Source organism: Rhea americana, unplaced genomic scaffold (genome assembly GCF_003343005.1).
Source record: "Rhea americana isolate MKP2758 unplaced genomic scaffold, rheAme1 scaffold_95, whole genome shotgun sequence".
Lineage (NCBI taxonomy): Eukaryota > Metazoa > Chordata > Aves > Rheiformes > Rheidae > Rhea > Rhea americana.
The window spans coordinates 529,666-555,966 of record NW_028187144.1 but is presented as its reverse complement, the minus strand read 5'-3'; the positions used below and the strand labels follow the sequence as shown (position 1 = coordinate 555,966).

General features: G+C 38.6%; 2 protein-coding genes across 7 annotated transcripts in view; both read right to left on the bottom strand.

The window, feature by feature from the left end:
- Nucleotides 1-2,774: 2,774 nt before the first annotated feature.
- NEK3 (NIMA related kinase 3) lies at nucleotides 2,775-16,862 on the bottom strand. 4 transcript variants are annotated; one of them, XM_085324949.1, is made up of 16 exons: nucleotides 16,561-16,862; nucleotides 15,601-15,835; nucleotides 14,699-14,792; nucleotides 14,423-14,520; nucleotides 13,336-13,419; nucleotides 12,587-12,654; nucleotides 12,382-12,468; nucleotides 11,235-11,289; nucleotides 8,540-8,740; nucleotides 8,127-8,196; nucleotides 7,340-7,386; nucleotides 6,324-6,426; nucleotides 5,824-5,970; nucleotides 4,597-4,731; nucleotides 3,829-3,955; nucleotides 2,775-2,947 (listed from the first exon to the last, which is right to left on the bottom strand). In XM_085324949.1, exons 2-16 carry the CDS (start codon nucleotides 15,715-15,717, stop codon nucleotides 2,878-2,880), a joined length of 1,503 nt encoding a protein of 500 aa, XP_085181075.1. In that variant the 5' UTR covers nucleotides 15,718-15,835; nucleotides 16,561-16,862; the 3' UTR covers nucleotides 2,775-2,877. The 4 variants fall into 4 exon arrangements, with proteins under 4 accessions (XP_085181075.1, XP_085181076.1, XP_085181078.1 ...); XM_085324950.1 differs by having other exon boundaries at nucleotides 5,824-5,967; XM_085324952.1 differs by having other exon boundaries at nucleotides 14,423-14,499.
- Nucleotides 16,863-17,058: 196 nt separating this feature from the next.
- Nucleotides 17,059-26,301, bottom strand: part of CKAP2 (cytoskeleton associated protein 2) — a 12,986-nt gene continuing 3,743 nt past the window's right edge. Inside the window, exons 1-8 of one of the 3 annotated variants that reach the window (XM_085324966.1) lie at nucleotides 25,328-25,673; nucleotides 24,922-24,997; nucleotides 22,421-23,217; nucleotides 21,264-21,450; nucleotides 20,532-20,699; nucleotides 19,987-20,059; nucleotides 19,020-19,407; nucleotides 17,059-18,150 (exon numbers count right to left, since the gene is read on the bottom strand). In XM_085324966.1, coding sequence (XP_085181092.1) covers nucleotides 17,913-18,150; nucleotides 19,020-19,407; nucleotides 19,987-20,059; nucleotides 20,532-20,699; nucleotides 21,264-21,450; nucleotides 22,421-23,217; nucleotides 24,922-24,997; nucleotides 25,328-25,401 — 2,001 coding nt within the window. In that variant the 5' untranslated portion in view covers nucleotides 25,402-25,673 and the 3' untranslated portion in view covers nucleotides 17,059-17,912. Of the gene's footprint in view, nucleotides 18,151-19,019; nucleotides 19,408-19,986; nucleotides 20,060-20,531; nucleotides 20,700-21,263; nucleotides 21,451-22,420; nucleotides 23,218-24,921; nucleotides 25,001-25,327; nucleotides 25,674-26,301 lie in introns of those variants that run through there. The other 2 variants (XM_085324964.1, XM_085324965.1) reach the window with 2 other exon arrangements.

Below are 26,301 nucleotides of genomic sequence, written 5' to 3'. Positions count from 1 at the left end.
GATGTCTCTATCTTAAAAGCAATGTATAAAATAGAAAAGTCCCAAATTAGTATCAYGCAATTAGTTAGTGCTGTACCCTCAGTGACATGAGTTTGTACTGCTGACACACACCACACCTCTCAAGACTATCACTGTTACCACAAGCCTTRTGCTGTTGATGATTTGGCTCAAACTGTCATCTCCTGGAGGTCTACAAATTAATGAGGACCTCAACTTTCAGTAAGCAGCAAGTTTATGACAATCTCTTACAAAGAGAAGCTTGAAACATGGCCCTAATAYACCCTAAAAATAAATTAAAAAAAAAGAAAAGGGGGGGGGTACTGTTTAAGATTATTAAAAGATTTTGGAAAGCCTGACATTATTTCTTGAAGTTAGCAACACTGCAGACATGGTCTCTTCATGGAAAATTAAAACGAGAAAGCATTTCTTGTAGATTTAACTCWTGCTAACTGATCTAATGCTGGCAGGAAAAAAAAGTGCCATCAACAACTGGCCTTCTGAAAYCCATAACCAAGTGCACTGCTAAGCATTAGCGATCAGTAGAAAACCCCTGGCACAAACAGCAACGTCACTGTTTTATGTCATACATATTTGCAAACTATCCATAAGCAAATATGCACAGGGTGRCAGAGCACTAGAACAGGTTGCCCAGAACAGTGGTGGAGTCTCCATCCTTGGAGATATTCAAAACCCGCCTGGATGCAACCCTGTCTAACATACTCTAGGTGACCCTGCTGAGTGGGGCAGGGGGGTAGGGGGTGTCTAGATGATCTCCAGAGGCCCTCCCTTCCAACCTCAGCCACTCTTTGAATTTGTGATATCCAGCACAATAAAAACACACACTCTGAAACTGTTTTTTTGTTATTTGGCCTAAGTTTTAGCAGGGGAGATTTGAGAYGATACTGCAATTTCTGCAGTGCTGAGGACAGGCAAGCTCTGCAGCAGACTCCCTAGCAGACTCAGTGCTGTCTCCAGACTAGAGGTTTTTCAGGACAGTTCCCTGGTAGGGTGATGTGCAGGTGTATTTCTGATGTTGGTATTTGTATCAGAATCAACTCCTGTCATAGTCACTGGTGAGGAACGGTCACTTTTGCAGCGTGCTGGACAGCACTGTCACATGGGCCCCGCCACAGGGGCGACGAGCTGCACGTGCGAGCGCCGCGGGCCCTGAGGGCCGGCCACGGCTAATGGTGCCGGGTTTGTTGCACAGAAGCAGGCCCGCAGGGTGCGAGGCACCGCAGGGCCAGGCACCGGGAAGGGCGGTGGTGGGGTTCAGCGGCAAACCTTGGCCGTCACACTGYGCGGTGGCCAAGCGAAGGAGCTGGGGCGGCCAGCGCTTCCCGCAGGACCCACGGAAAGTCACGGCTGACCGTTTACAACCCGCTGCTGGCGGCTCTGGGGCGAAGAGGGCGCTTCAGAGGGGGGAGGCACAACGTGGAGTTTAGCGAGGTGCGGGCTGTGCTCCGGCAGGGAACCAAGGTGGCGGCGGGAGGCTCTCCCGGCCCGGCGCGGCCCGCGCTTCCCGGCCTGGCTGCGGCGCCGTCGCCATAGCGACGCGAGGCGGGCGGCCGTTGCGGCGGCCTCTGCTGCCCGGCCCGGCCCGGCCCGGGGGAAGCGGTACCTGCGTGCGCCCAGCCGCGTCCGGAGCCGCCGCGGCCAGGAGGAGGAGCGCGAAGAGCGGCCCCGGCTCCACCCCGAGGTGGCGGTGTAGCGGCCGAAACTGCCGTGGGGGCAAGAGGCGACGCGAAATGGCTGCGGCGGGCGCTGCTCCGCGCCGGGCTGCGGCGGGAAGGGGCGGGAAGACACCTGGAAGCAGCTTCGGGCTGCTGAGGGACGGCGTGCTCGGGGCAGCGCGGAGGAGCGCGCTGGGCGCGGTGCTGCTCTCGTGCGCGCGTTGTTTTCCGCAGGCAAAAGCGCCCCTTCGTGCCGTTATGGACGTTTCGAGGGAAGAGTGACAGCAGCAGGAGGGCCAAAAAAGAAAAACCGTGAGAATCACTGATTCCTGCATCTCTACTAGAGCCTCAGCTACCGCCACCTGTGCGGCACAGGAGATGGGAGCGTGAAATCCACAGACTTCCTCAAGATTTCCGTATTTGTTATTCTCCAGTATTATTTTATCCGTTTACTTCACAGCGAGACATTAATAGTCAAAAGAGTTTCCCAGGAATACTGTGGAGAGCACTTCTGCATTTCCCTTTTGTGCTGCTCTCATAAAATTTACTCTTCAGTACCCAACAGCCAGCACAAATCTCAAATCTGACATGGCACACAGTGCTTTCTGTAGCATCAAAAATCTCCCATCTTTTAAAGAATTTTTTCACATCAGAATGAGAAAATTAGTCTGTATTTATGAAGAAATTAGCTTGCTTCTACACACATAATGGCATCTAGAAGGATGTTGCCATGGAAGTAATTTAGGCAAAAGCACAGCCTCAGGTATTTTCAGAGGATTAATAACTGCATGAACTTAGCCTCAAATACTTAGCACAGAGAAATATTCTCAATTATATGCCCTTCAGACAAACTCAGTTATTCCTAGCATACAGTATTTCAGTGTGTAGTCATGAAGAAAAACTAGACCACTTACTGAAATTCAACAGTGGGACCAATTTAAACAGTACTATTAGCACAAATGCTTTTGGCTGAGCATTTCTACAAAGCTATTACCAACTCCAGATGCATTTGTAATCTAGATTTGCTTATTTACAAGGATTCTAGCTCAAAATTTTATTATGCATTTTCCTTCTAGTACATGATACACAAAACATGCACACTCAGAATTGTGATCCTTTTAKTAATAACTACAATAAATCCTGATTTTAATTATAAGTATTACAAAGTATAACTTCTTCAGTTATTGTAGAGAAATTCAAGCTTTCAGTTACTGTGTTTCAATATCATTTTCAGTTCCGACACCCAATCTAGGTCGTCATCTTCATCAAAGTCCCTAAAAGTAGATTTCAAAATGTTATTTTACGAAGCAAAATCATATAACTTTATAAATCTTTATTTTTTTCCAAAATTATCCTATAAATAGAAGAAATTAAGTTAAAATAACAACATAAGAGATTTATTCCTTGCACCATTCAGACTGGGTTGAACCAACAGAGGTTCTCTTTTGAACTGACCCAAACTAAGTTGTATCATAAGCAGGACAAATGCCTATCTTAAGATACCAATGGCTTGCAGCTGAACTGCAGTAATACATACCTAAGACTTTCATCTCTAAGAATCATAAAAATAAAAAAGTAACACATACTGAGATTTCAATAATGTCTCCAAAACATGCATACATCTATAAAATAAAATATTTATGTTCAGAATGTGTTGCAGTGCACCTTTTTTAAAAACATGAAAAATGAATCACTAACATAAAAACAAGATAGAAGTTAAAAGTTTGTACAAATATATCTAAGATGGTACAAAAGCAATTTCACTACACAAAGCATGAAAAGGTACAAAGCGTAATGCACAAATACAACAAGCATACCGCTAGTGAGTGGTTTCACTGCTTGGATATCTGATTTCAAAATCAGACTACAATGATGTTTCATGCAAAAAGGCAGCTTGTATTCTCCTGTGGATCTGATCTCATGCCTTCAYGCTTGCAAAGTCTCCAGCAAAAATAAACTGCTTATTTGTTTAATCCTGACGTAATTAATAACCATAAATACAGTAAAGTGCTGTTAACTTTTAATATCATTAGGTAAAAAGAAGGAAGGATTTAGAAGCTGAGAAATATACTGATTTTTTCAGGGGAGTTTTGGGGGAAAAATCTCTTTAAGGAATCAAAGAAAATAAAAATACAAAGATGCCATTTGGACATACGTGTCATCTTCATCAGTTCTAGGCTCAAGTCTCTCCAAATCTGTGATAATAGCTTCCTGTTCACCATCTACATCATCAGATGCTTCAGTTCCATCAGAAAGTGGCCCTTTTAATATATTTTTGGAAGCTTTGAAAGTATTAAAAATGAAAACAAAAATAGATTAAAAATATAAATACGATATAGTCTTTCTAATTTGTCTGAAGTTTTTTGCAGGTCGAGTACAACTTGTTGCTTAAGTGTAGAGATAAACTAATAAAGCAACTAACGTGCAGACTATTATGTGTGACTGTAGCTATGCATATTTACAGTATACAGCTTGAGATAAATAAAGCACTTCTGACAGAAGAAATCRTTTTGTCAAACTTTTCTACCATCCTGCCATGAAGAAAGGGCACTACTGACTTAGTCAAAGTGGATTTGCTAGATGTATCTGATGGAGCTGCAGCGCATTTACTGCATTTCCCTCCCACATGCACTGTGACATTCTGCAGGGCAGACACTGCACGGCTCTGCAGCCTCTGGATTTATGGCACAGCCTCATTTAGGTATTAAGCTGTTAGTGAAAGTCTTTCATAAAGAGATGTAGTGAAGATTTATTATTACTCATGAAGTCTGGTTTTCAGTAAGCTCACATTTCATTTGGTAAACGTTAAAAAAAAGTCTGCTTTACATGAAAGCAAATGCACAATCTCTATACACAGGAGCAATGTAAAAAAAAATCTATAAATGAACTTGCAGTCAGTGAAGTCTGAAAACTGGGAATTTACCTGGTTTATAAATTGTGTATGTTCGAAATGCTAAGCTGACATCTGCATTACCGAGGATGTTCATTAGGGTCTGAGGAGTTTCCTTGTTCCACTGTTTACGTGGCTTATTTTCACTGTAGTTTGTAACACACCCACCTAGGTATAAAGTCATTAACAGATACTATTTAGATAAAATGGCATTAACCACATGCATTACAATGATGACATTTAAGAGAGAAATGCAGGAAGAAAGAGTCTAGATGTTTCTGTAGCACTGCTGCCCTCTCTCAACACRCTGAGGTTGACTGTATCAGCATTATAAGGAAAGAAGAATATAGAAGGCAGCTGTGGAGCCTTCTCTTATCAGGGAGCCAGCAGAAACCAGGACCTAGTGTGAGGACTCAAAGCCTTTGCATGCTTAACCAGTGCCTCTTCCCATCTCACACAATGGAGCCTATGGCTATTTCTATGCCTATTAGTAGGAGAACAACTAAATACATGCATTTTTCTGCCCTCCCCAACTGCCCAATRTATTATTATCATGTAACATTCCCACTGCAGCTCAGGAACATTTTGATTATTCTTACCTTGATTACTTATTTCAATAACCTAGAATATATACCCATAATCACAAKAAATAATAACACAATTGCATGTGGTGTGGCACATTTGAAAATCAACAAATTTTTCAAAAGAAACCCCATGTAAAGTCTTAGTAAAAGCAGTTGATGTAGAAGAAGGAAGAGTCTGTCTCACATTTGAGCTGTCATTAATAGTTTTTATCTCTGGCATTATCTGGGTGTTAACTAATAGTAAAGTAGAGGTGTAAGTGTTACATACTCCCACTAGCTTGCTGAACTGGAAAGATAGGCAACTTCATTGTACATCAAAAGAACCTTGTACAATATCCTCAGTGCTACCCCAGTGAACAGTATGTTAAGGGGGGGTTAGCAGCATAATTTCTTAGTAATGATGATAATTTTAGGGTTGCTACTGTTAACTAGGCAGCTTTTATCACTCTTTGTAATCCTCTTGTCACACATTTGAGACTTGAACAATTTCTTGGAGGTCCTGCATCTTTTCTCTTCAGCACTGTGAACTTTTTGAGTGTTTACCAAAAGAAAATTTTAAAATTATTTTTACATTTAAAAAAAATACTCTGTAAAATTCTAGCTTTTACAATCTGTAAAGAAGTATTCATATTACTTGCATTAAAAGYGTGTGAAAATACATTTAAGTGGATCTTACCTTTAATCTCTTCAGATGTAAAACTGGAAGAAAGCAACGATGCATTTTCCAGGACATCCACTATGGTATTGGATACCTTTTTTTCCCATTGCTTCCTGTGAGGATGTGACAAATCAGTAATTCCTGGGGAGACTTCAGAAGTTTCTGCTTAATGGCAACAAAAAGGAGGATGATAACCAGCATCTAACTCATTTCTCTGTCCTTGCAAAGTAGTACTAGTCATACAGACTTCACTAACAGTGATATTTAATTCTATCAGTTCAAGTCTGAATTTGGTAAAAGGGTATAAAATAGCCCCATGCATTAACTCTATACCAAATATATATACCAATTTTTTTTGATTCTCAGAGAAGCAATAAATCTGTAATTCTAGACACACAGTGACATGCTCTCCTATTGATGCAGACTTGTACGCTTTACCTGTTCATGTTAAAGTGTGGCTGGATCAGTATTACTACATGAAGGTAAATTCATAAACCTTAAAACCATGCAAAACTTACCCTCCTCACCAATTTTCCTTTGTTCTTGTGTGTTTTCACTCAAATCCTTGGTAATATTTTCCCATTGAAAGGGTCTACTTTTGCTACTTTGTTCTTTACTTTGCTTTAAAAGAATCAAGACCGTATTACTCATTAACTTTGTTGTCCAAAAAACAAAGCAGTAATATTCATGTGGCATTACTTACTTAAGTTTTGCTACAAAATGGCTGGCCTGACAATCTGAAAACTAAATTGCTGACACAATGAAGGCAATTGCAATTGCACTGCATCTATTATTACACTGTACTTCACATTGCATGTCTTTTKTTGACAGTCAATTTCAGTTTTTGAAGTTAAGCACGAATGTAGTTACTTGATGCAATCTGCGAGTTTACTGTTTATATTTAAAAGCAGTAGCAATATAAATGATCATATTCCCAGAGAAAACAAGATGCACCCAAATATTAAGCTTCTTGGACAGACAGGTCTATTAAAAGAGAAAAAATGAGCTCTACTGGCAACRTGTTTTGAAAAATATAGTCAATACTGCTGAGACAGCCTGTGCTGAAATTTAGAAGTGATTTCTTGGTCACTTGTGACTTAATTCTCCTTACTTGAGATCCCACATGGGCACTGAACTCTAGTGAGAATTATGTCCAGATTGGACTAGTTGTACCGCAGCCTGTTCAAAATATGTTCCTAAGCAAAGAAAATGCATAATTTTAGGCAGTATCTCCAAGCTCAGAAGAATGGGAGATTTTTGTTTTGTTTTGTTTTTTTGCTTGGGCTATAATGAATTTAGTTCACTTTGRAACTGAACTAAATATGGAAAATATCAGCCCGTAACACACTGAAATGTCACAGGTGTGTGAAATCAAAAATGCACAGGAAAATGCTGAAACTTGAACACAGTTGACACCTGACCGAGTAAGCTGACCTATGACTTAACAAATACTTTTCAAAAATAATTTTTCTGTAATACAGAACTTTTTCTCTTGCTAAAAATATAARTATTGTATTTATATTTGAATACTTACTCTATTTTTTGCTTCATTGTTTGAGCTTCYACCAGCTGTAATGTTACCTAGTACATTAAGGGACAAAGTTAAACTCACACTTTTGGCAAATGTGTGGTAAAGGGGTATTCCAGAGGTATGACAGTGATGCCACTGAAGCAGGTAATGAAAGAAAATTATGTTAAGCTTCTTTACACTTCAGTCCACTTACCTCATTCGCAACAAGGGAGTCCCTCTACTATTCAGTTCCTCTGAGCTCTTTTACACTAAAACCTGCTTGTGCTGCAAGTGCGTACAGATTTGGATGTAGTTAAATACGTACATAGGAAAAGGTCCAACATCTTCTTTAAAGCTAAGTAATAGTGAAAATAATTTGCTTCATCATATTCTGAGAAAGAAATCACTACTATGTTTAAAATAGATGCAACAGCTAAAAGTTTTCCTCTTTTTAAAACTGTATGGTTTATTTCTATCACAAATCTAAGAATTAGACTTTCAATGTACATACTGTTGTTCAGCTCTGCCTCGTATTTCTGATAGGGTGAGGCTGGTAACACACAGCACTCAGTTATGCCTAGTTCAGAAGCCTTCTAACACAAAGCCTCCTACTGGAATAGAATTCACACACTTCAAGCATTTTCCATACAAGTTCAGTGACATTAGATTGTGAATTAATTAAGAGTCTACCTGAACACATAAAACTGATGCTCTAGCACTGTATTTAAGATTTTACAATTCCTAGTCATTTTGTCATTCCTCACCAGTATATCAAAAAAAAAAAAAAAAAAAAAAAAGCTTGTTGAACTACCTTTTGGTCTTGCTGCACTGTCTTCATGTTTTTTGGTTTCCTTTAATGTCTGTTCACATTCAGACGTCATCTGGAATGCGTAAAAAGAGATGCTAGTACTGCACTGTTTTAATCTTTCCCAAATTATTGTATATGCTATTTGTTAAAAACAGACTTAATACATAAAATACTGTTGTAGTCAGCAGTATCCATCTAATTTTAACAGTATCACATCAATACTCAACTTTTCATTAAAAAGATCCTTCTAACAACTCACTTTCCTGCAAAGTCTGCAAATGTATTTATAGCTTTTCAAGTAGAACCTACACAGCACTACATTTTATATTGTTTTAAACTGACAACCTGACCACAATGAAACAGAGTTAGTAACTAAAATGTACATATATTGTTTAAAGACAAAGAATTTATTGTACCTCAGAAGGGAGACAATTTTTGATAAGTTTGGTTAAACAACCTCTTTCAAGAATAGTAGTAGCTGATGGACGGTTCTTGGGATTTCTCTTAAACATCTGCTTTATTAAGTAATGAAGCTCATAGGAATAGTGAGACGGTAGTGGATTGTAGGACCCTTTGCATATCTTAAGGATGAGATGTTTCCAGCTATTGGCTTGAAACTGCATTAAAAATAACAAACATTAGAACAGAGTTCAATTGTAAGATAAAGAGAAGCTGACATTAATTTAAAAGCAAATTCAGCACTTATTATATTAAAAATGCATGGTATGTACCTATGCAGGTTCTCTATAATCATACTGATTTGACTTCCAATTTGACAATTCCAGGGCTCTAATCCAAATACAGGGAAAAACACCCCTCAGTGAACACATCCRTAACATTTCTGTTTAGGTTTTGCAGGGCTATTACCTGGGTGCTTGTTTATATTAACAATTAAAGAAATTAAATTTGCTGTGAATGAGAACATCACAGTCTGTATACATATTTTAACTAAAATAAAGAGCTGATTATAGCAGGCACTTTGCAATGATGATCTGTAAATCTTGAAAGCAGATAGGAGTTATTCTTAAAAATTAYGACTGTTCACACTTTATTTTGGTAGGTATATAGCACTGAGAAAACTGGATCATCTTAGTGTCCTTCTCTTCATATACTCAATATTAGAATCAAACTACAGGAGTAAAATTGTAAGTCAGTAAAGATGCAGCCTTTGATTACAAAAGCATCAAAARTAGCCTTTAAGGGCACAAATATTCTCTTGCAGATCTAGGTGCAATGGTTTACGTTGTTACTTTTCCCAGCTAGTTGTTATAAGTCTCTCSAGTTAGGAAATACTGTTTTCAGGCACAAGTGATCTGGTGACTGCAAAACGAGTGGGGCCAGCTAAAACCATGGGTGGCAACAACCTGAGCTAAAATGGCTGAACTTCCATTTCCATACAGAAAGAGCATTCTCATGGTATGTCCCACTGGCTCAGTGCAGAGTTCCAAGCATCAGCGGCGTACGGTACTCTTTTACATCACTCCTGAGACAATGCAAAAACAAAGGGGACTATCACACAGAAGGAGAATAAAACTCAGGTATATAACATTTTGCTGCTGCTAAAAAGGGAAGAAGGAGACTCTACTCCCTGATATCCTTGATATCTACTGTGTCCAGTTCTGGGCTCCCCAGGACAASAGAGACATGGAGCTACTGGAGAGAGTCCAGCRYAGGGCTACAAAGATGATCAGAGGGCTGGAGCAYCTGCCCTATGAGGAACGGCTGCGAGAGCTGGGCCYCTTCAGCCTGGGGAAGAGAAGCCTGAGGGGGGATCTKATCAATGTGTACAAGTACCTGAAGGRAGGGTGTCAAGGGGATGGGGACAAACTCTTTTCAGTTGTCCCATGTGACAGGACAAGAGGCAATGGGCAGAAATTGAAGCACAGGAAGTTCCGCCTGACCGTGAGGGGGAATTTCTTCCCTGTGAGAGTRAYGGAGCACTGGSACAGGTTGCYCAGAGAGGTTGTGGAGTCTCCTTCTCTGGAGATCTTCAAGGCCCGCCTGGATGCAACCCTGTCTAACATRCTCTAGGTGACYCTGCTGAGCGGGGAGGTTGGACTAGATGATCTCCAGARGTCCCTTCCAACYTTACTGATTCTATGATTCTATGATCCCAGCTGTGAGCACRGCTTAAATAGCTGCAACACTGCCAAAGCCTTGCCTCAGACTTACTCAGGCCAGCGCAGGCTAACCAGCAGTCTTTGCATGGGCTGAAGGACAGACTTCCTCATCACTCGCGTACATTATAAATTTCTAAACTACTGTTTTGCTAGCAGCTGCAGCTATAGAGATTCTTTTGCTGATGCGCAGGATTTCAAGGTATATTATTAGCTTGCTGACATGAAACTGCTGCTGCTAAGGAACTAATACAAGATGACCTGAAAAGGATGCTCACATTGTCTTGTCAAAAATACATTACCTGATAAGGCCTATCAAATGTTGGCCATGTGTCTGCATACAGAAACTATGGACAGTTGACACACAGGAAGCAAAGCATCAACACAAAAGACAGTGGCCACGGAGAGAGGGAAAGATAACCATTCACCAAAATCCCCTCTGCCCCATCGGAGGTCTTCATCAATTTGGGTGAATAAGCAAGCATGTTTAACAATCACTCGTGTGAGGTACCAAACTTGCTCATAGCTTACTATGTATAGTCACATTTGCATACGACACAGGCTCATTAGCAAAGATTTCATGTGTTCTTTCCTCTGTCTTTTGTGAGCATCTTGACCCCATAAAACAATGCAGCGTCCCTGCAGATACTTTGAACCAGTCTGGCACCTACTAGACTCCTAAATAAACCCCAGTTTACCTCACTGATATTGAAGAAACTCAATTAATCAAGGGAAAAAGAAGTTTTCTAACAATTTAGAAAATTGAGTGATTCACAAAAGGGTCTGGAAAGTTCAAGAACCGCTTAAAAAATAGAAAGTATCTAATGGAGATSGGGTGGAGAAGATGAAGCAATACTTCCTGCTTTCAACAACAGCAGCAGCAAACACATCCACCAAGTATATAACTGGCTTAGAATCCATCAAATTACAGCCAATGGCTAATTAATTTTTTAGAAAGTCCAAAACTTTTCTGATAGCAATAAGTCATACTTACTGGATGTCTAAGAGTGCACAGCTCATATAAAATGCATCCCAGAGACCATATATCACTGTAAGTATAGAGAAAGATGAGAAATTTTGAGTAAAGATTATGATTTATTACGCTGCCTAGTAAAAGTGAAATTCACTATCCAGATGTTACACTAATTGAATTAAATAAGCTAAAATAAATATCAGTAATCATAAAAGACAATACAACTATGTGTTCAGTTTCTCCAGTGAAAAGGATCTTGTTACTTTATCTGGCTCTGACGTAAATAAGGATGAGTGCCATACAATAATAGCTTGCATTTTATTCCTAGAATTCACAGAAATTTGCTGCAATGATGTTTATCCTTCCACTCTGCAAACTCTTTGCACTCCACAGGTCTTTTCATCAGATGGCAGCCACACAATCCTAATTTTGAGAGCTGGAATTCTGGCCCTTGCCAATGAGAATTTTCCTACCGATAAAAAAAAACATCTCCTGCTTCTGCAGAAAGTGGATACTGTGCTCTTCACAAGAAGCAACTGACACCYTTCTTGCAAGAGAAAAGACTTCACTAGCTAGATGGCTCTGTTCCCTCCTGTGGAAAAATGAATCGCTTGATAAACAAGATTCAGGTACAACTAGGATCAAGGAACAGGTCCRTGAGAGGAGAAAAAAATGGCTTAGTATTTTGGAATCTAGGAGAAAACTGTGAACACCATACTATCAGGATGCTATTACAAGTTCTTATATGCAGGTCAATGTAACTAATCTCTGTAAACCTAAGAGAGTTATCAATTCTGTAGCCATTATACCTGTATGAGGAGGACATGCAGGAATAGCTTAAAAATAAGACCAGTCAAAAGACAAGAACACATATATGTATGTGTATTTACATCTATACACTATGTATATTTACTCTCACAAATTCACAGAGAGCAGTCCAGATGTCAATGTTTGAATTTTTAAGACTACAGATACTGCATTTTCAGTTACTCAAGCAAAGAGGAATTTAGGCCTTTTCATGTAAAAATCTGACATTACCCATTTCCAAATATTCTTCAACTCAATACCTCTCCAAACCAAACATGGATCAGCCACAAAGCCAGATTTAGACAACAGTAAAGACGTACATCAGTCAGGCATTGTCTGTGACCACTGAAAGCATGAGTACCTTTTGTTGTTGTATGGCATGCTTTCCCAGATTTCTGGAGGCACGTAATAAGGAGTTCCCACATATGTGCAAGCATATGACACTGGACTAACAAAACAACAGAGAAGAAAAGCCACGTGAAAAGCAATGCCTTAAGACATCCGTACTATTTATGAACAGTAAAAACAGATTTTACACCACYGATATCAGTGGAGATATCACATACTGTGCAAGAAGACGTGCAGACCCAAAATCTCCCAATTTTACTTTTCCATTTTGAGTGAGGAAGACATTCTGCAGTTCAAGAAAAAGACAAGGATTCATAAACTTAAAAATTTTTCTAGGAACTGTTTCTGCAGTTTGTATATATGGAAAACAAAATGATAATCGTTTCTGATATTTTATCGTTATAGTATTTTTCACTTGTTTCTTACAGTACTTCTACAAAAGATGTCAAGAATTACATTTTGTTTAGAGGGAAATAGAAAGGTCAAACGACTAGCCTAAAGCCCTGCCTTAAGTAGCACAGGAATAATCAGAGCTTAGAAATGCCTTCATCTTAGTGCTGTACTCAAACCGCTATAGCCGCACCTTCTGAAATTCTATCTTTCTACTGTAAGATAATAAGAGAGAAAATGAGAGGCAAGACATTTACAAACTGCATATCCCATAACTACCATTTTCTTTATGTTTCTTTTATTTTTTTACATTATCTGCAGCCTGTCACAACCAATTGGTGCTATCAGCAGTACGGAAATCACACAAATGGGTATATATGAAAAATTCACCTATACTTAGATGTTTCAGCCCAAAATGTTAGGTCATCCCATACACTCAACTTCCTCAGTTGCCTAATACTCTTAAACTCAAATGAAAAACATAGCATGCAGAAGTAAAAGGACATTATGAAAAGGGAACTGAACTACTGCAGGCAGAAGAGGATTTACAAATGGCAATGAAACATGCTCCAGTCACCTTGGACTTGATATCCCTGTGCAACACACGTTTATCATGAATGTGCTTCATACCCAGGCACATCTGTACAAACCAGTGAAGGATCTGAAATGAGTAAGTACAGGTTATAGGAGCTCARTATTTTACGTAATGAACATTCCATTGATAGAATAAAAAACCCTAAGGAGTGCAGAAAACAATTGTGTTCACAACATCTACGAGTTTTAAGTAACTGCAGCATAACAGCCTCCAGTCAACATGAATGATACAATTCATCACAATAAAGTGCATTTTAACATGGCAGAAAGAATGTCTGCTATTTGTATCTAAACAAGCTAATAAAAAAAATGAAGTTAGAGAGTCAGTAGAGCACACTTTATCTCATGGTCATTTTATAAGCATGGCAATCATGATTTCGTAGTTAATTAACAATTTTTTAAAATTAGCATCGAGTTTCTAGAAAGAAAAGTATTCTCTTTAAACATACAAAATAAAGCTTTTAGAYATGCTTGGCTAGTCTAAATACTAGATTAGATTACTAGATTATCTAAAAGGATGTTTTTAGATGTGGCAGGAACTAGTTTTCAATAACTGCAGTGTAACTTTGGACCTTTTTGTAAGTAATTTTACAGCTTCTGTGATAAAAGAAGTTAAAGCATGCTGGATGCTTTGAACATTTAATTACTACATAACATGCAGGCATTTAGTCTCCTGGCTACTTTCACTATCTCAGAGTGCTTTATTTATTTCCAGTACCTCTTACTGTGCTTTAAAATCTGACAGAATTTGAGGTTAAATTCTTCACTTATTTGCAAGCTCTTATGCATGCAAACCTGACCATGTTTTTCATACTGTCTGCATATTTCTCAGATGCAGATAGCAATTTCTTGCTTATTCCTTTCTCATTCCAATTCTTACCTTGCTCTTGTTCTGCAGGAAACTATCAAAGAAATAATGCTTATACTCCATCTATCACTAGAGAAAACAAATTACAGATTCACAAAAACCTTAAATATTTTAAATGAAATCTATTATGTCACGTAGGGTGCTTTAGCTTATATGAAAAAGGGCTCCTAGGTCATTGGTTCAAAACTACATCTTTTCTTACCGTATCTTCAGAGAACAGCTTTCCTCTTTGGTGCTTAATCTTTTGCATTAGATCTCCATCATCACAATATTCCATCACTATATAAAGATGTCCAWCAGCTACAGTTTAGGTAATTTAAGAATTATTAGTCATTTCAGTAACACAATAAATATAGTTAGTATAAAACTCCAACTACATGCTATATACATTATAAACAAAAACATTTAATCYCAATCTCTCAGAAGCATGCAAGTTAAACTGTGAACTTTGTAAAGCAAATAAAGCAGTTATGTTTACCTTCAAATGATTCTTTATAGGCAACAATATTTGGATGTTTCATTTTTGCCAACAGAATAGCTTCCTTCCTGGAGTTCTCTGCGCCAGATAAAGACTGAAAATGTAAGCACACTTATATAAATGATGCGCTAATGTCTTCATACATACACATTACACACTTCATTTCCAAAAGAGAAGTATTTTTAAGAACTGGACTTCAACTTATTTTCTTCCGTCATTTAAGAAGTCACTTAATTAGGAGCTTGAAAACTCCATCATTTTTCATTTGTAAGTTTACTAGTTTAAGACTTCTTACTTTGTTTTTCTAAGTGAGAGGACAATTTGCTGCTTCAGTTAAGGTTCTTGTATTTTAACAACGTGTACCTATGCAACAAAGCAGCACACAGTGACTTTGAAACACTTAGAAGTCTACATTGCATAAACTGAGTAAAAGCCAAGTGTCTCGGTGTTAACTTAGCTTCAGCCTGGATAGAGCAAGAGCCTGTAATTTTGTGCTTTTTTTTGTTAGCTAAATACAGAGTTGATAAGCTGAATAGCTTAATATTATTATACCTGAAAATCAAGTATTTCCTTATTAGGTATTACAGATAAAATCTTTGTTCTAGTGAAGCCAATGGGAATTCAGTCAATGACACGAAAGAATAAGGAACTCATTCAGTAGCTCTTCCTATATGCTATCCTTCCTAAAACATATCCACAAACTTTGTGAAACAGAACAGACTTTATTRCTCTGTTTGTTATCAATGACATCAACTCAAACATAGTTATATATGCAGATGTCTAACATATATAACTYCCAACAAAAGCATTCAGCATGTTGAAAATATAACCAAAATTATGGTGTTTTTTGGTTTGGGATTTTTTTTAAGCAGAGGGGGAGATGATGTAAATGTAACACTTACCATTGGAAGTCTTATTTCCTTCATTGCATACTTTTGATTGCTGCTTTCATGATGAACTAAGAGAGCTCTCCCAAAGGATCCCTCTCCCAGTACTTTCAATACTTTGTATTCTTCCATTCTCTGTAAACTAAGGTCCAACACTTCTCTTTAAATGCTCTTTCACAGGATAAACTTCTAAACCTTGTCACGACCTTGATTCTTTTTTTTCAAAAAACATTGGCCATTTTTATATTATCTGCATGTGGAAAGAAGTCCAAAATAATAAGAATGGATGACAATTACGGTATATGGGTACCTACAATTGTTCAGTTCTACCATAAATATAATTTTTGATCACCGTCATTCATGACTTTACTGTAAAAAAGACCTTCAAGAGTCTAATTTAATGCAGTGTAGCCCCACAATCTTTTATCTAGAATGTTCAAAGCTAATTGATAATAGAAATTATACCCTTCAGTACACCATTATTTGTTTTTAATTATATGCACTTCTACAGATGKTTTCATAATTCTAAACAAAATTCTTAAACAAAATAACAATAAACAGCAGCAAGTTTCAAACCGCTAGGAGCCAACAACTGCCCCACAAAACAGTATACACAGGAGAAAACAGGATTCTGTAGGGTTGGAAAACGTTATTGGTGTTCACTTAAAAACCTCAGTGACTAACAGATTTCCAAATTATGCATTTCCTTTAAAAYGTATGTACTTTTAACTTAGTCACCAACAATTCAAGTATTAATTTGGATGTATACCCAAGCACACGCAGCACTCCGACTATTTTTAAAGGGTGTATCTGAGGGCTTAACGGTTTCCAAAACGGTGAAACTTTTATTCTGARGTTAAAAAATAAACACGCCGATGGCTTTACTTAAAACCCCGAACACACCCACGCGATATCCGTAACCTATCTTGCCCACAGCACGCGGGAGGCGGGGGCAGATCACCCCACGCAGCTTACGTGATTCACCGCTCTGTCAGCGCGCTCGCCGCTGCGCAGGCGCAGACGCTCTCCGCGCCCCGGCTGCCGCCCGCTCGCAGGACCAAAATGGACGCGGCCCCGCCTCCCCGCGGACGGGAGCTCCCGGCTGCGGCCAGGCGCCGGCGGGCCTCGCCCGGGCGGGCTGCGGCAAAGCCTCCGCGCACCTCAACGGCCCCGGCGACGGCGCGCCGCGGCCCTCCGGGAAGGCGGGTGGAGCTCCAAGCGCCCCGCGGTAGGCGGGAGAGAGAGGGCGCGGCCCCGCCCGCGAAATGGCGGCGCCTGGCCGTGAGGGGGCGGTGCGGGCCGAGTCGGGCGCGTGCCCCGGGGGGGCCGGGCGGAGGCGGAGTCGGAGTCCTGCAGCACCGCGCCGCCACGGCGTGAGGGTAACGAGGTAACGGGAAGGCGGACGGGGAGAAAGTGGCGCGTCCCGGGCGTGAGGGGGAGCGTCCAGCTGGCAGTGAGGACTGAGAGCCAGTGGCCACCTACAACGTTAGGCTTTATTAAGTCTTCATATACTGAAATAAAAAAAGTCARCTTTTCCCTTGGATGCAAAAACGTTCAGCCTGACAACTACTTCCAACATTCATTCCATCAGGACTGTCACCGTGTTCCACAATTACCCTTTCCAGCCTAAAACCATAAACAAAGAACAAATACAGGTCCAGTTCAGTTTAATACATCTACCATATTACAGACTAATGTAAAACAGTATTAGAATAATCACATAGTAATTAGTGTATGAGAGCCCATCTAAGATCATTTAGTTGATAGCAATCCCTTTAGATACTGGGATTAAAGTCAGTTTGTTGAAATAACCCCTAGAAATAGATACTGTGGATATTGTTTAACGTAGTTCCGCTCTGTCCTAGCTGCTTGCCGTTCTCAAAACTAAAAGTTGCTATAGTGGCCATAGCCCTATTGGAATTCTTAAGGTATTGTACTTTAAAATGAAAGTTAATGTGCAATTCTAATGAACATACAGCAACAGGAAAACAGTAGGTGCTAGCAATACACTACAATCAAAAAACTGTTGCATGCAGTATATTATACTTAGTCCTTAATTCAGTATTTAACATGAATCATATTTAACATGAAGACACTGATGGCTTAAGTACCAAAGCAGACGAGATTTACCACAGGAGTCTGAGAACATACATAAATTTATGAGTTTAAAAGTTTAGTGACATAAGTAGTCAAATTTGACCTTTAATCCATGCTTGCAAATTTTGGATAGGACCTTTCTCAAAGTTGTTTAAAAAAACCAAAACCCCCAAAACCTCTCTTTAAAAAAGATCCAACTCTCTCCCTCCCTTGTTGGATTATTACTGCTTTTACTCTTCTACATCAATATTTGTTTCTTTYGGTGCATTGCTCTGTTTGTGGATACATGCGGTGAGTTTTGATTCCAGTTCTCCCAGCTGTTCAAGTGAAGACACAGAGAGATCATRATCCTTAACAGTATCTGACAACTTGCACATCCTCTCCCGTATACGTTGAGAATATCGCAAAGGGGTTACAATTTTCAGGTCTTTAGCATTGGAGTCACTTGCCTCATGGTGCTTCTTCATACTTAGGAAAAGAAAAACATTGTACTAAACATAGGTACATAATTATAAGCATTACCTTTGCAGCACCTAATAGAAATAGCACATCGTGACTCCCCGTCAATCTTTCGTATTTCCAGCAGACAGGCCCTTCTCCTTCATAAGCTTAAACTAGAGAACTATTGTATTTATGTGCAACTCTTACCTTAGGAAAAAATATTTTAATCTKGTGAACCTGCTGAAACATATTTCCAAAGGTAGATCTAAGTTTTAGGTGCTCTATCAAGGGGAAACTATTCTTTCTGCTCCAGATAGCAGAGAGTTGCTAGGGTGCAGCTTCATCAAATTCCAAAGCTGAACACAGCTAAGTTTGCTGTCACGGAAGGAAGCGTTGTGCCAATAAATAACGTAAATGTTATTTGTCTTGTCGCAGGATTATCATCCAGATTTTTGCTTCAAGATACAATCAAGGTGCCAGAGGATAATTATATCTCATTCACGTCCTTTCTATTGTATGACATGCAACCACCTTTGAGAAAGGAGATAACTGGGGAAATCTACTTTCCCTTTACCCAGCCCAGTGTGGAAGTGCTATCAGCACATGGGCTCTGGAAGGGGATCCTGAATTCACACCTTTGCTGCATAAATAGATTTGATTACTCTGTCCTTGGGGATTCAACAAGTAAAACAGTTCATTTGAATGAGGCCTCCATGCTGATAGCTGACTCTAGGCAAAAAAAAAAAAAAAAAAAAAAAAAAAAAAAAAAAAAAAAAAAAAAGCTTTTCCCTGAAAGATAGACAGAAGAAGCAGAAAAAGTTCTTGATACCCTTTTAACTAAGCATTCATAAACCCAGATACTGCAAACTTTCCATAGTTACCTTAATTAATCTTACCTTTGCAAGTATGGAGTTGTAGATAGATTGCATTTCATTAAGTAAGATGTATCATTCTCCTTACCAGGAGAATTAAGTGCTTGGGTTACATCTTTTACCCTGTCTTCATTACRCTCTTCTGCTTCACATTTTCCCAACTTCTTTATACGATCTTTAGTTTTGTGCTTTTTAATCTTCTTTGGCAAGATCTCTTCTCTTGGTTTCAAGTCTAAATCCATTTCTTCATTTTTTATCACTTCTTTGTTAGTCTCTGCCTCATCTCTCTCTGCTTTCTGGTCCTGATTTGAGTTGAGATCCTTGAAGACCTCCTGAACTTGCTCTGCAAATGAATTAGTTTCTTTGCTGACTTCTGCTATCTCACTTAAATGAGCTTCTATCGTAGCTCCCCCTAAAATTAAATTATCAGAAGTATGGTTGTATTAGTTGAAATTGAAAAGAGAAGTTAATCACTATGTGATACAAGGGCTCAACAAGTATTTTAATCTTTTTAGGAATACTTCAAAAAAATTTGCCAGGTTTTCATTATGAATCATGATGTAATAAACAGGTATATGGCTGCTTTACTTCCAAAACCACTTTCAGTTGACCCTGTGTCACAGCACAATCTTGCTATGACATCTACTATTGAGGCATCTTAAGTGTCAGAGAGGCGACTGATTTTTAGCTCACAAGAATGTTTTAATGTGCTGTGTTTGATTCTCGGGTTAAAGCAGTTGATCAACATTAACCTGATAGTGCTTAAGTGAAAAGCCTGAACACAAAAGCATCTCCACTGTCAGGTATTACCCATGTTAACATGCCAAAAATTAAAAGGAATAGTTCATAAAGATTAACTTTGAAGAACAACTGAGTTCAAGTACAACATAATCACAGGGTAAGTATCCATAAAAACTTCATATAAGTACAAATATTTTAAACAGTTGATTTGAATTGCCTGTCAAGACAAATTTAGAGTACTCAAACTTACCATCCTCAGACTTAAACAGGCTTTCAGTATTTTTCATAATATCTATTAGTGTGTGTCGTAGTTCATCTTTAGGCTAAAAAAAAGATGTTTGTTACTGTTTCAGAAAAATTCCAAAATTAATAGTTTCAACATTTTTGGTATAATAGTTACTGGGAAAGTGGTACAGACTGCACAATGTTCATGTTAGAAATCCTTTAATGCTGTTGGAATATTAGTCAGAACACAARTGAATTCTGCTGCATGGCAAAGCTGTTTGATGCACTAAAATCTTGCAGATATGAAAGCACAAGAATTAAGTCCACTTGTAAAATTAAATTCTATTTTGGGTTTCTAGCAGTACTAGAAGTCTCAATCCTTAATTTCTCCTAAGCAGAGCATCATATAGTATTAATGATCTTAAATCTTACTCCTTGAAAGTAATAAGCAAATATCTGTGGAGGTTACAGGCCAAGCAAAATCCAGTTTTYGCTTCAATAGCTCAGATGGCTATCCTATTATAAAAGTATTTATTAAAATTAAAAGTCTGTTAAAAACAGCTTTCTTACCATGGCTCCTGCCAAAATGGCTTCCTCGTAGACAACAATGAGCTTTTCGAGAGGGCCCATCTGGTCAAGACGCATACAACAGATCCAATACTTTGCAAGCTTTTTAACCCCAGGAATATTCTTTATCAGGTCTTCCAACATGGCACGTATTTCGTCCCTCTGACATTGCTAAAATGTACATGAGAGGAGAGATGTAACTGCAATGAACATCCCAATGTACTGTATTTTAGCTGTTTTTGACTTAAAAAAACAAGGAAGCTTTTTTTTTTTTGAAGAATAATTCTTAAAGTTGAAAATAGCAAGTATTTACAAGACTGAACTATGCAGGAATATGATGCGATCACTGTAACAGGAGACTTTATTCACTTGTTCCTCAAAACAAGGACTATTTAAACAATTTTGTTTTTAGCAGAAGTAATACATCTTCAGAACTACTGTAAACAGGCTTTTTCAGAGGTCCAGACCAGTTTCTACAAATACAAACTTGTTTTAGCTTTGTTACTTTATAGCTAATATTAATTTAAGGCTTTTCTATTTTATTATAGCTAATGTCATTGGATAGTTCGGTAAACTAATTAAGTTTAGCAACTTCATTTAGTACCTGATTTGTCCAGGTGCCAAAACATGATACTGCTTAATTTAGGGAGTAGTTAGTCCCCTGCATCTGATTCATAATTCCACCACCAGCCTAGGCACTTACATGATTAACTCAGCAGGCAAGAGATCTTATACCTGTTCAGTTAAGTGCAGACATTCTGAGAGAGTCTTGTTGACTTTTTCACTATGTAATAAATGCTCTAAAGAATCATTAGAAGAGAATTCCTGTGCTTCGCCTTTAGTCTGGGCTCTCAGAAACACAGATGGAGGTGGTCTCTTCATCACTTTTCCTTTGGACGCCCTCCATTCAGCCAGACGAACTCTGTATTTAAGAACGTTTAGATGTAATCACAGATGTTTATTTCTACGTTGACTGACACTAATTAGGTAAGTCAAAGACATACTTTCTGAGAATTTAGTATCCATACAGTCTTCCAGTCCTTTCCCTTTAATCCTAAGAAGCATATAGTGGCCACAAATCTTTACACAAACCTCAGAACCATGACTAACACCCCAGCTGCTACGTATCTACCAAGTTGGAATACTTAAATCTCTCCAGCAGCAGAAAGCTTTAGGCTACAAACTGTTTTTCTAGAGAGTAAAAATGTGCTTCTGATATTAGTCTGTGGCACCTCCTGCCTAACTTCATCATCCAATTCAGAGCAGAAAACTAGAGAAGGAAGACTGTCTTTAAAGATAAAGCATGAAGAACAACCATGAACACTATCACACAGCTTTTAAATCTGGAACTGAGGTTGTCCAAGTGTATTTGTCTTCACATCTATTTCCCACTTTTTCCCTAGACCACCGTTTTTTGTTAAACATGGCTTCCTAAAACATTTAGATGACCTGTCATCACCCCTAGGCTGTATTCACAAAGCTGAAAAATCTTTCATTGACACATGCTGTCCCTCAGCCTATGAATAGCCTCACTTCTATGCATGAGGTTTTTTAAGCACAGGTGTATATGTGCAGTTCATTTACAGGAGCATGTCATGCTTAAAAAACTGTCATAACACTTAGCCTAGAAGAACTGGAAACACATAAATTTTCTATTCATATTTGCACAGGACAAACTGTAACCTGAAGTAGTACTGCAATTAGTCTGAATCCCAGTTTTTCAGTATAAGACTGCAGGTTTACAGTCTGACTTTTAGTCAACATGAAGTTCAATTTAAACAGTCAGTTCTTAGTTTTCAATGCATCTACAGCAACAAGATCAATTTAGGTATTCTTGGAAAGAAGATCTAAATACCTAATGAGATCAAGCTACAAGTCAGTAATACAGTTACCTTCTCTCTTCTGCTGACTCTTTTGGCAGAACAGATTTTCTGTTGCCAATAGCTTTAGAATCCTGTCCTGACTTGGTAACAGGAACAGCAGAAATTGCTTTTGCTGTAGCTTCTGGTCTTGCATCTTCACAAGAACCTGCAAATTTCTTCACTGCTAATGTTTTCTTGTCAGAGTTGTTAGAAGCAGCCCTCCGTGGCACTGGTCCAATCATCTTCTGGCTTGTTACTTTTGTTAGTGATATAGCAGATGTCGACTGTTGCTTATTCAGAGTGGACTGTGAATTAATAGCTTTGATAGCTGGTTTATTCTGGAATGGCAGGACACCCTTTGATTTTACAGAATTAGGGGAGTTTGCAGCTTGGATGGTCTTCATAACTACATTGCAGTTGCTTGTGGAAAGAGATCTCACAGATGGTTTGGTGGCAGAAATAAGAGGCTTCTTGTCTGGCAAAGAACTTTCCCCCTCCTCACTTTTGGGTGGTTTTCGGAAGGAGTTTATCTTGGATTGGATAACTTTGCCACGATATGTACCAGGCAATGGTTTCTTTGGTAACCTGACATTTGAATTTTGCTTTTCTGCAATCAGTTGTTTCTCTTTTATGCTTCTGACATGCARAAAAGACTGGCTAAGTGATACATGTTGAGGTTTTATTTCAGTGACTTCATCCTTGGAAGTCAGCTCTGTCCCCAGTGTGGAATTTGCCAGACTGATTGTAGAAGACTTTGAAGTAACATTTTCTTCTAAGGTTCTGCTTGACTGGTCCCAGGAAAGTTTATCAGCATTCTCTGTATCTTCCTGAAATCAAAGGCATATCCACAGAGATGTTAGAAGTACATTCATACTACATATTACTCATGTTTCTGAAAGAGGCCTTTCACACATATACAGGAAGTCATCTACTCTTACTGCAGAATTCACATCCAAGAATCAAATAAGAATTATCTGAATTCCCGTGGGAGTAAGAGTGAACAATAGAAGGGCTAAATGCTTTTTTCTGAAACTGAACTCAAAGCAGTTGCTAATCCTCAGTTGTCAACACTGCCTTAAAAAAAAAAAAGTCAAAAATGCAGATTTGCTTTAGGCTGCATACAGTCAGAAGCAATAGCTCACTTTGAATACCCCATCACTTAACCATTCCTTCCCTTAGTGTGAATAGCCTATTAACACAAGGTAGCAAGCAAAGCCCTTGAAAGAAGAGGTATTAATGTATGTTACCAGAAGAGAGAAATCTTTCTAACAAACAATAGGATAAAATAGACAAAAAGTAGCAAATAAGAGACTTGAATTTGATTTATGGCATTCTCCCTTACTACTCTTTGAAACTCTTGATCACATTTTGAGTGTAATCCTAGCTCAGAGGTCATGAGAAGAGACATTTAGTATTTTCCTTCAAAATGTTCTACAGCAACTAATGCAACACCGTTCAAGCTGCTTATGGGAAAGTAAAATATCCAAAGGCAGAAAAAATACCAGAACAGCACATGGAAATCTGCAGAAACTGATCACTGCCTGGAGTTTATTGTTCATGGGAGTTGGGAAAGTATTGCTGCAGAGAATATTGTTTACGATCTGACTCTCAAAATTACTCAAGTAGACCACAGCATATTCTCCTCCAACCTTGAATTGTAAGAAAACTGTACTACATCTTATTTCCTGAACCATCATTCAGATTTAAAATTTTAGATTTGACCAGGTCAACAGCAATCCTTGCACTCAAGAACTAGTTATTTAAAGGACGCACCAAATTTGTCAACTCAGCTTTAAAATGACATGAGAAATTAGCGTAAACCGAATCATCCCCCTCCTTCTGGAAAATTCTAAAAACTTTTGTTCTCACCGTGGGTTTTTTCCCTCAGGCGTTTTCAAAATTCTTTGCTCAAATAACCCCAGATTTCTCAAATATTTTGGATGCCTCACTGCCAAACTCAAGATCATCTAACATAAGTGTAGGTTTTATGTCTAGTGTTTCATCCTTTTTGCTAAGARCAGGTTAGAGGGGAATGTGCATTTTGTTATTTCTAACAGCACAACCATGTACATGGGTACATCTTAATTCCGTAAAAGTTATACAAAATGATATCAAATAAACCTTTCTTTAAACTCTGATTTGGTATTTAGCAACTGCTTCCAAGCACATTAAGTTTGCCAGCATTATAACTGAAAACCACACATGTTCATGAGCTGGTTTTGTTGGTCTTTTGGAGGTTTTGGTGTGCAGGGAGGACACAAAAGTAACAATATAATAGAGATTCTGACAACAGAAGATCTTGATCAGGTTTTAAAAAGATATCCTGAAGACTAAATCTATCCAAAAAGCTCCAAGAACCCCAAGGTGTGAAAATTTTATTATTTGAGCAATAATTCTTCACCCCCTCTCCAGTCAGATACAAAGTCTCAGTATGATACATTACATACAGTAATGTGGCAGTGCACTAAAACTGTTTCAGAACACAGAAGAGTGCCATCAGTATTTGAATATCAATTTAAGAAAAGACTTACCATTTTTGGCTTTGCAGATTTTAAGGCCTGTATTTTGTCTTGCAGTTTATTGCTAATTACTTTCCCAGTTCTGCTTCTGCTTAAAAAAAAGACAATAATTTAAATCATATTGCAAGATAACAAAAAGTTTTTTTTTTTTTTTTTTTTTTTAAGAGTAAGTTAACATGCTCCAGGTGGCAGTCTACAGGCTCAATTCACATTAAAGCATTTCTATTCAGCTTGTATTCTTCCTCCAGAAAAAAAAGATAAATGGCTAATCAAGCAGCAATCATGGCTCAGACTGCAGAACATTCTTTCCTGCACTATACAGAGCTGACTAGCTGAGGGGAGAGCAGGAAACAGACCATATTTACTGCAGACACCACTTTTGTTCTCATGTTTAAGAAAGAATACCAACTTGTCTTGCCTGGCACATCTTCTATAAAGGTCAAGTTTTGCACATGCTTCATGTTTGGGGGGAGGGAAGAGAAGGAGCAACATCTTGCAAAAAGCATCCAAGCTAAGCTATTGCAATAGTCAGAAGCCAGGCCTTCTTGGGCAAGTCTGTGCAGGGACAGTTCTTATTCACTGAGCTTCCAAAACTGCAGCCAGGCATCAGAGCTGTCAAGATCACATTACCCAGTAAGCAGCAAGACCAGCGTTAGCACCTAGAAGCTATGACAATCTAATGACAACTCAAAAGAAAATATTTCAGCTTCAAGTTACAAATTCAAATCCTTCCTCAAATGCAATATACAGAACAAGTAGCACAAGTTGCATGCAATTTAAAATTAATACTCCAGTTAGCAATGAATATCTTAACATCAGAAGATGTTATGAAAGCTAACTTAATTGAAAAGGAAGGTAAAGATACACTAGTGACTTCTGAATACTGGAGAAAGCAGTTTGCATCATGTTATCACCGCATTTTCACCTACGATACAGAAAATACATTAAGGGAACTGATCAGAAAACTCAGTCTTAAGGCCAGGCCACAGTGCAGGCTAGTAACAGCTTCCAGAAAGGGAAATACCTGCAAAATAAAAGCATTAGTCATAATCACAAACATGATGTCACTTAATAATGAGTTAACTGAAAGCTATAAATAGCCCTGGAATTTAATAGCCAGAAAAAGAACTGAAAGCAAGTAAAAGACTTAAAGTAGCCCAAACCTAAGTTATTACCATTGCTACAATGCAAGCAGTTTGCACTGATTTTCTAACATAAGATAGCTTTCATAGAATCATAGAATCAGTAAGGTTGGAAGGGACCTCTGGAGATTGTCTAGTCCAACCTCTCTGCCCAGCAGGGTCACCTAGAGCATGTTAGACAGGGTTGCATCCAGGCGGGCCTTGAAGATCTCCAGAGAAGGAGACTCCACAACCTCTCTGGGCAACCTGT